The 10,225-nt window shown below is 41.1% G+C and overlaps 1 protein-coding gene across 19 annotated transcripts in view; it reads right to left on the reverse strand.

Annotated features, from left to right (window-relative positions):
* Positions 1-9,429, reverse strand: part of SNCA (synuclein alpha) — a 111,637-nt gene extending 102,208 nt beyond the window's left edge. For 3 of the 19 annotated variants that reach the window (XM_074040155.1, XM_005555422.4, XM_074040153.1), the window contains exons 1-2: positions 9,377-9,429; positions 6,682-6,827 (exon numbers count right to left, since the gene is read on the reverse strand). In XM_074040155.1, the coding sequence (XP_073896256.1) occupies positions 6,682-6,802 (121 nt within the window). In that variant the 5' untranslated portion in view covers positions 6,803-6,827; positions 9,377-9,429. Of the gene's footprint in view, positions 1-6,681; positions 6,828-7,261; positions 7,409-7,602; positions 7,686-7,878; positions 8,299-8,531; positions 8,941-9,240 lie in introns of those variants that run through there. The other 16 variants (XM_045392650.2, XM_065545239.1, XM_045392649.3 and 13 more) reach the window with 13 other exon arrangements.
* Positions 9,430-10,225: the final 796 nt, after the last annotated feature.

Consider the following 10,225-nt stretch of genomic DNA (forward strand, 5'->3'; position numbering starts at 1 on the left):
AGCACTAGAGACAAATGAGTCAACCCATGAAGCAAAAGCGAAGAGGGATGGAGAGTAGGCTTTAACATGTGCTGAACACCCATTATGTAAAAAGCACTTTACATATATCTTATTTAATCTTCACAACATCCATTGAATGTAGTTATATTTTGCCCATTTTAAATATCTGATGAAATTAAAAATCTGAGTTAAGTAATTTATGTAACATTACACATGTAATAATAGGCTATAAGCACATTCAAACTAGGGTTTCTACACAGGATCAGAATTTCTTCCAAACCTGGACCATTACTAAACTTGTATACAAATAAATATTATGTGTATTATTAAAATTATGCTTGTTAAAAATTTTATTCATATCCTCTCTAATGTTGGATTTTTCAGTGTAATTCACACTGTAGATAATTTATGGAATAGGCATGATTTTTATGTTTTACAGAATTGTCATACTCCTTTTTAGGTTTGGATCAGTTTACAAAATGTTACCATTTGCACTTTAATGTCATGATATACTGAGAGTGTACTTAACATAAGGTGCATTTTTCAGCATCACTTCCTCTGGGACACCTTCACTCTTTATCACAACCTCTTTCCTCATTTATATGGATACCTCCACCTTCAATACATTCCTCTGACTGCATATCTAGAGTCTCCTGAATTGCAGCAGTGACAACATCCTCAGGGGTGGCTACTTCCTATATAAATCAACTTATGTTTGATTCAAATTTTACTTCCAGCATGTTTCGCTTCCTTTCTTTGCTGCTCTTTCATCTTTACTGGTCAATTTCCTCTTTTGATTGTGCATTTTTGTGAAACATCACATGGGCTCACCACTGGAAGACAAAGTGGCTACACAACTACGGGCATTGCTGTCTGTATGAACTGCATAACACATGTGAAGAAGCGATCAATCACCAAAAAGCTTTGAAAGAAGTGCTGTGGTTTTGTCACTGATTATAATGGGTTTCTGTTATTTATGTAATGATTTGAAGGCTGAAGAGTTAGCAGCAAAGTTTGTACTTTATGCAATTACTTTCAGTATACTGTGGTAACAGAAATTTGAATTGTGTTGTTAGGGGTTGGTGTCATTTAACTAACCGTGGTAACTGGAATTTGTGTGTGCTGAAACTATGAAGAGTGAGAACAGCTGGTATTTAAGAGAATAGATCTCAATCTCTATCTCTCATCCTCACCCCCTGCACCCCATGTTGTCTTAAAAATGACTAGTAGTAAGAAATGTCTAACAGCTGGTCTGCGGTCTTTCTTCTCTGCCTCAGCAGTATCTAAGAATTTGACCTATGGTTAAATGATGAAATGTATTCTGAATCAAAGACAATAAGATAGAAGTAGAGAGTAGAATTATGATTATTAGAGGCTGACAAGGGTAAGAGGGAGGGGAGGATACGGAGAGGTTGGTTAAGGAATATGAAATTGCAGCCAAATATGAAGAATAAGTTCTAGCATTCTATAGTAATGTAGGGTGATATACTTAACAATTGTTTATTGCATGTGTTCAAAAATCTAGAAGAGAGAATTTTTCACTTTTAATGTTCCCACCACAAAGGAATGGTAAATGTTTCAGGTAATGGATATGTTAATTACCCTGATTTGATTATCACACGTTGTATACATGTATGGAAATATAATTCTGGATCCCACAGTTATATACAATTATCACATGTTCACTAAAAATAAAAGAAAAATTGAAAGTAGGGTAGCATGTGACCCAGCAATCTCTCTTCTGGGTGTAAATCCACAAGAAAAGATTTCAGCATATCTGCACCCCCAAGGGCCCAACACAGTGGCTCTTGCTTGGAATCCCAGTGCTTTGGGAGGCGGAGGCAGGAAGATCACTTATAAATATATAAGGAATTTTAAAAACACTAAAACTAGTATTTGTTTAGCAAACTATAAAACATTAAAAATTAAAGTGTTTTATTTCTTTGTAAAAAACTTATCAAGAGTAATATAAATAGTGTTTGTCTTCTCATTGTATTACTTTCTATATGGAGTGGACATGTTTTTTATATTTTACAGAATTGTCATACTCTATTTTAAATTTGAATTAGGAGTTTGAGACCAGTCCGGGCAACAGAGTGAGATGCTATCTCTACGAAAAATATTAAAAATTAGCCAGGCATGGTGATGCATGCCTGTAGTCCCAGCTACTTGGGAGGCCGAGGCAGGAGGATCTCTTGAGCCTAGAAGTTTGAGGTTACAGTGAGCTATAATCACACCACTCCATTGCAGCCTGGGTGACAGCAAGACCTTATCTCCAAAAAAGAAAAAAAGAAAAACACAATAGCCACAACTAAAGTGTTTACCAATAGATAGGTAGGTAAAAAGACTGCGGTACATAGATACCATGGAATATCTGTCAGCCCTAAAAAGAATAAGATCCTACCATTTACAACATGGATGAACTCAGACAACATTATGCTAAGTGAAATAAGCCAAACACAGAAAGAAAGATATCACATTATCTCACATATATGTGGAAGCTTGAAACAAAATTCAAATGTACAAACACTAAGTAAAAAACAGGGTTAATAGGGGTGGAAAAGTAGATAGAAAAGAAGGAGATATAGGCCAGAGGATCCAAGCAAGTAGCAGATGTGTAGGATGAACAAGTGTACAGATCTAATGTATGACGACTATAGGTGATAAAATTGTACTATATTTGAGATTCATGCTAAATAAGTGGATTTTAGCTGCCCTTGCCACAAAAACAACAAAAAAGGTAACTATGGGAGATTATGAATATATTAACTTTCTTCAATACAGTAATTTTTAGTGTCTAATATATCCCATAACATCATGTTGTATACCCTAAATATACGCAATTAAATTTATTTTTAAAAAAGAATGCCACTAGGCCAGGCGTGGTGGCTCATGCCTGTAATCCCAGCACTTTGGGAGGCTGAGGTGGGCGGATCATGAGGTCAGGAGTTCGAGACCATCCTGGCTAACATGGTGAAAGCCTGTCTCTACTAAAAATACAAAAATTAACCGGGTGTGGTGGCACATGCCTGTAATCCCAGCTACTCAGGAGGCTGAGTCAGGAGAATCACTTGAACCCAGGAGGCGGGGGTTACAGTAAGCTGAGATCATGCCACTGCACTCCAGCCTGGAGTGAGGTGACAGATGAGACCCTATCTCAGGGGGGGAAAAAAAAAAGAATGCTACTAAAACACACCATTAGAATTTATAATTAATTATTTTTTATAAATATGCAACATAGTTTATATTTTTGTAGTGTAACCCCAAACAAAGAGATATATATATACCTTAAATAAAGAGATAAATGAGAGTCCTCATAAGGTTACCATGTATCAAACCAATCAGCTGTTCTTTGAGGTCATAATTATTTACCAATAAACTGTAATTGATGGTTAGCCTTTAATTTATGAGTAATCTGTAATTGATAACATACAGCTACAAAATAGGTGCCAAGTAGTTATGTGACTAGCAAGATATAAATGCTGTAGGGACACCAGAGCTGATGGCTTCCCTGAGCAGAAATGTCCCCCACCAACCACATCTTGTCTTCCCAACCTCAAAAGAGCACAGAGTGGAGAAGAAGGTCAGAAGTAACACCTGTGAGTTTTAAGAATCCAGCTATCCCTGTTGTGCATGCTATGTTGACTTTGTCAGCTTAGTGAGATGAAGCACATTTTGACTTGAGAATTTGCTGTCAATTTCACTGATGGCCCCTGCTGCTTATTGAACAGAGTGGCATTGGAAGAGACTCAAAGATCATTATTTTCTTGCATTTATTGCATTTATATTACTTAGCATTATATAAAGATAATTAAATCTTTCTGCTTTTGAATTTAGGTCTAATTAATTTCTGAGTCATTTGAAGAAATTTTTGTATATTAAATTGAAGTATGTTGATTGAAAATTTGTGTACACAGATAACAAAAATGGAAGGAAAAAGACCCACAAAAATAACACTGATCATTAAGGTAGTTCTGCAATGAGTTAAAAAGTAGTTGTCAAAAGTATATTCTTACATACTTTTGAGACTGATGAGATTGAGATTACTTTTCTTATGAGGCTTCTACCAAACATCTTCAGCCATAGTGAAATTATAAAATGGTCTTTGGTCACCTCCAATCTTTCAAACTTGTTATGTAATGAAGGACAAAAGAATAAATAGAAAACATGTTGGTAAAGTAATTATTCTGTTGGAGATTTTATTTGATAATAATAGCCATGATTCCTATATATAAAAGTGTGCTCAATTATTCATATGTCCTGTTTATTATGACATTCTTACAAAAACCAGAAGGTAGTTGCAGTTTTCTAAATAATATTTTTTACTAATCAGGGAAGTGATGCTCAGAGATGTTAAGTACACTTCCCCAAGACCCTAAAGGTAATAAGTGATGTAGCCTCGAACTAAAACTTTGGTTTGTGTGATTAGTGCATGTTCTTTCCACTCTATCAGTAGTCAGCAAACTATAACCTACAAGACAATTCCAGCCCACTACCTGTTTTGATAAATGAAGTTTTATTGGAACACAGCCACACTAGCTATTGTTTTTGACTACTTTCACACTTCAAAAGCAGAATTGAGACATAGATTTCTTTTTTTTTTTTTTTTAGACAGGGTCTCATTCTGCCACCCAGGCTGGAGTGCAGTGGCTTGATCGCAGCTCACTGCAACCTCTGCAGCCAGCTGTATGGTTCAAGCCATCCTCCTACCTCAGCCTCCTGGGTAGCTGGCAATACAGGTGCATGCTACCATACCCGGCTAATTTTTGCATTGTTTGTAGACACAGGGTTTCACCACGTGGCCCAGGCTGGTCTCAAACCCCTGGGCTCAAGTGATCTACCAGCCTTGAGCTCTCAAAGTGCTGGGATTCAAGACCTGAGCCATGGCACCTGGCCAAGACATAGATCTCATGGCTTAAAATATGTGCTATCTGATTCCTTACCATAAAATTTTGCCAACCCCTGGATTACACTATTGTGTCTTTGCATGGTCATTTTTTATCTTAAATTCTGTGTATGTGTATAAGTTCAACTCTCAATTAGAACTCAGAATGTAACCAATAAATAATTTATAGAATGTGCTATGTGTTAAATGTCATGAGAGACATTGAAAATGATTTCAATGAACAGTTATAAAGTAACTGAAGTCAAAGAAACTTGTACTTGCAAAACTTGGAAATCTGAGGACAAATGGAAAGATGGATAAACTGCATGTCACTGATTCAGTATTCCAAATTCCATATAAAAAGGTATAATTCACACTTCATAAAATATTTAAAATTAACTCATACATTTTTTCCTCTTGTAACACTCTATTTTAATGACTTTCTGAAAATATGTTTTAAGGTAGAAAAAAGTAATTTCACTGAAGATTTGTGGGAAGATTAAGTCAACATAAGAAAAGTCTAAATAATGAGGCAGTGGCACATGCCTATAATCCTGGCTACTCAGGAGGCTGAGGTGGGAGCATGACTTGAGCCCAGGAATTCAAGGCTGCGGTAAGCTATGATAGCATCACTGCAGTTCAGCCTGGGCGACAGAGCAAGACCCTGACTCTAAAAATTGAAAATAGAAAACAGAAAAAAAAAATGTGTTGTGAAATTTGATGAGACGCATTCATATAACTCATTCCAAATATAAAATTTTCCTCACTGATCTATCTTGAAGAGATAATGTAGCTTTCTTTCGCTTTGCAGACATAGACGGAGCATGTGTTTCAGCTAGGCAACTCAATGTGCTCATCCTCCACCTGACGGTTCATCCTGTGACTCTAACTGCTTATAGTTGCCACCAGAGAATGTGAAAAAGCTCAGAGGAGAAAGAAGAGAGGAAGAATGGGCAATGTGTCTATGTTGAGTGTGTGTGTGTGTCTGTGTCTATGCCTGTGGATGAGAGCGTGTGTCTATTCTTTTCCAAAGAATTCAAAGTGGTTTGTAAAATAACATGCAATTGAACACAATTCAAGATACAGAAAAGAGAGTCAGAGCTTGGGTGTATACCCCAAGGTGGAACTTTAGGAACAAGTAGGTAATAAGCATCAATTTCTTTATTCTTTCAGTATGTTTGTCATTTGATGGATGAACTGTATCAATGTTTCTGAGAGGTCAGTAGCAGCCCTCAAGCACTTTTCTCTGTCCTCAGTGTTCAGAGAGACCAAATGATCACATGAAGTAACTCTACCAAAGACTAATCTGTTGTTTCCATTTTAGGGCCACAAATAGGTCTCTTTATACACAGCACAGGGGCATATCAAAGTCATATTTTAAAAATCAGAATGGGTTAAAATTGACAAACATTATTCATGATGGTAAAAGAAATCACAGACCCAGCAATGATTTTGATTCTTAAGAATATTGTTGATTTTTTAAAAAGACAATGTATTTTTAAAACTGTTCTCTGAAATGTAATTATGTAGGCACAGAAGCATTCATTTTTCAAAAGTCCTAAATATTAGGGCAAAATTAAAAATATCGAAAAGGAAACAGCCGCATTTTTTACTATTAGCTCAAATACACACATTCACATTCACCTACCTACATATACCTCTGACTCAGTCCACCCTTTTGACAAGCAATGATGCAAAAATGAATCAAGAGAGAGAACTACCAGCATTTAGAGTATTGATTATCCTAACCCATCAGTCATGAACCAACACCAAAGTGACATTTGGGGTTTACCTACCTACATAGAGAACACCCTCTTTTGTCTTTCCTGCTGCTTCTGCCACACCCTGTTTGGTTTTCTCAGCAGCAGCCACAACTCCCTCCTTGGCCTTTGAAAGTCCTTTCATGAATACATCCATGGCTAATGAATTCCTTTACACCACACTGGAGAACATAAAATACACTTTGAATGAGAACTTTTGGGGGAAAATAAACAAAAAACACTGAAAAATCATGAGAAACCCTCCAAAGTGTGAGACTCTTTTAAGTGTACACTCATTTAACCATTGGACAAAGCAGACATTTTTAGCTCTGGCATTAAAAATTTAGCATCTCCCATCCATCTTGGCTAGTAAAAGTCTAGCCACCTAACCATGGATTAGGATGAATCCTCTGAGTTGTTAATACTGCATTTCAGAAGTGGAGTTGCATGAAAAGAGTCACTCCTGTTTTAACTTCCCGGGGTCTAAAGGGTAACAGTGTGAGTTAGAAGCATGGAAGCTGGAGGCTTAGGGTCTGGGGCATCCTTAACATGAATCCCAGAAGAAGGCTAACAGGTTGATGGTGGAGAGGCGTAGGCAAGAGAACTAACTACTCACTCTGGGTGTGGTTCAACCTCAGGCAAACAGCGAGCCCAAGGGTGCTGGTTCTAATACATCCGAGCATCCACCCCCGCCCTCAGATATCTACCCTGAGCAGGCGGCGCTCACACTCGCGGGCCGTCTCTAACCCTGCGCCAGCCACCCGAGGGGGCGTTCTCAGCATCCACCCTAGCGGACCCCGCGCCAGCACTTGTTAACCCTTTACCACCTGTTGACTTGGCCTCCCTGCACTTCCATTTCATTATTTGCCAAAGGCAGCTTGCTTACTTTACAGAGAAAAACCAAGAGAGCGGGCAGACGGATTTCAGGTAAGAGAGAAATAAAAGTTGGATGCTTACGCTCCAGGGAGCATCCTCGCGTTTCCCGGGGAAAAGCGGATCCCAGAGACGCATCCTAATCTCTCAGCCCTTGGGGAGAAGCCCTTGACAGGACGAAAGCCAGGTCAAGTCTCTTTCCTTAGGCTCCCCAAAGGGACAAGTACTCACCTCCCAGAGACCTGGCACAGCAGGTCCTCACCGCAGCACCACCCCCTCCTGGTGCCCACGACCATTCCTCTCCCACCCGGCTTTCTCCAGGATTTCCAAAGACGCCCGTTTAGATCCACAGGTACTTACCTGTGTCCCTCTGCTTCTCCACAACTCCGATTCCTCCCTACCTCTCTTAAAAAAAAAAAAAATTAAACAATTCCCAAATAATATTTAATAGGGAAGAAGGAGGAAAAGGAGCGCACAGGAAGGGCGGAGGCGGCACCGGGAGGGGGACGGTCCCCAGAGGAGGCCGCTGTGAGCCGACGACGGGAGGCTGGGGGCGTGGGAGGCAAACCCGCTAACCTGTCGTCGAATGGCCACTCCCAGTTCTCCGCTCACGAGGATGGAGAAAAAGGCAGAAGGTTTGAAGGGAAGGCGTGAGGGAGCGCTCAGGACGCTCTCGGAGGGGCCGGGCCGGGGTCTGCGCTGCAGCCCGCACGCACCTCACTCCCGCGTCGCGGCGCTCGGTCGCTCGCCCCCTCTCTCGGGCCCCTTCTGGTCGTCGCCGTCCTCCTCCTCCTCGTCCTCCTCCTTCTCCTTCTCCTCGGCTCTCCGCCCCCACCGCTGATTTGTCAGCGCCTCTCCACGCTCCCCTCCCAGCGCTCGCTGCTTTCCCTGCAGCGTGCTCTTCGTTTCCTATCTCGGATGGGGATGGGGCAGGGGGCGCAGGGTGAACCACCAATTCCAGCCGCCTGCCTGGCCGCGCAAGGCGGGAAAGTGGGGGCGCTTTTGCGCCTCACCTCAAGTTCAGGGTCACGGGCACTCTTGTGGCGATTGGGAGCGGTTGGGCTTGGGCTGACGACTCTCCCTCTTTCCCATTCCCCTCCCTTCCTGTCCCCGCCTTTCCTCCGGGTCCTCCCTGGGACCACCCCCTACCCCTCGTCAGAGTCGACCTGGGAGAGCTGAGGGCCTGAGGGTCGACCACCCAGAGCAGAGCCTATCCTTTGGGGAGACAGGCAGCGCAGGGAGGTGGCTCACACCGCACCGCCGAGAGCACTTTGCCCTCGCATCGCTGAATTTAATCACGGTCACAGGCTACGTTAAGGGTCGCTTTAGTTCAAATATCCTCAAGATTTTCGTTTGCTCTTAATCCAGGTCGAGCTCGAAAGGGTCCCGCGGGTGAATCGGAGACTACTAAGGAAGAGTTACAGGTTGAGGAGGCAGGAGGAGGCTCAGCAAATCCTCTTCCCACCCCACTATCACCATTTTCCTTTCCACCAATCAGCGCCTGCCAGACGCTGATTTTCCCATCAGCGGAACGAGGAATAAATATTCCCCAGCCGTCTAAAACAAGCGGTCCTAAGGCTTTTCGCTCTAGAAATGGGACTTACTTTGCAGACCTAAGTGCATGGTCTGGTAGACAAATCCAGCGTGATTTACCCTACCAGACCATCATATCCAATTTCTTTTTCAGCCCCTTCTGAAAGGGAGATGCTACACGCCACTCACCTTTCTGACTTCTAATTCTCGTTGCCCTCAGAATTGACATCCCCTTTTCTCTCCCCCGACCCACCACATGCACAGACACACAGACGTACACACGCGAACCTCCAGACAATTTTTGCATCGCTTAACACATTTTCACCTCTTTCAGAACTGGAAGACAGCTATTCCTGGATCACACCAGAATGGAGAAGCAAGCTCCTCCCACTAGCAGAAAGCCTTTGCTTTCTGTGCCTGGATTCCGAAGATTAGTTAAGCACTGGTGGGGGCCGGCGGGGGGGGTGGGGGCCGGCGGGGGGGGCGGGGACAACAGCTCGTTTTTGCTGTGTTTTTTAAAAATTGTTTTTATGTTTGTAGCTAATGCTTTGTCTGATTCTTGCACTCATTTGGATTCTGAAATTTGAGTAAAATCAAATGTAAACATACAAAACAACTTTAAAACCACAAGGAATAGTAAACAAATGATTATACATGAAAGACATATAGAAGATAATGCCTATGTGTTCAGTGGAAAATAGAAAAACATGAAAGTAAGATTACAAATTTTTATTACTTAAACTCTTCCTTGAACTATTGGTCTGCCCTTTGGAAAAACAGACTTTCCATAACGCAGTAGCTCATATTAATAGTTTGTGTTTGCTTAGGACCAGAGCAAGAAGGTTGGACTTGGGAGCTAGTTTGTTGTCTGGCTTGGAGACCTTGAACAAGTTATGTTCTCCTTCTGTTTCCAGTTTTATTTTTTGTAAATGAGGAGATGAACTCAGGTGATCGCCCTATATTCAACTTTTTGTTATGGGAAATATTCAAACATACGCAAAAGTAGAAAGAATAAAGTACTCCCATGTGAATATCACCCAACTTTTACATTTTTTCTATGCATGGCATATCATGTCTCATTCATAAGTCCACTCACTTTATCACTACCAATCCTCCCTATTTTTTTTCACAAAATTCAAGCTTTATATACATCTTTTCAACTGTAAACATTCAG

Source organism: Macaca fascicularis, chromosome 5 (genome assembly GCF_037993035.2).
Source record: "Macaca fascicularis isolate 582-1 chromosome 5, T2T-MFA8v1.1".
NCBI classification, from domain to species: Eukaryota; Metazoa; Chordata; class Mammalia; order Primates; family Cercopithecidae; genus Macaca; species Macaca fascicularis.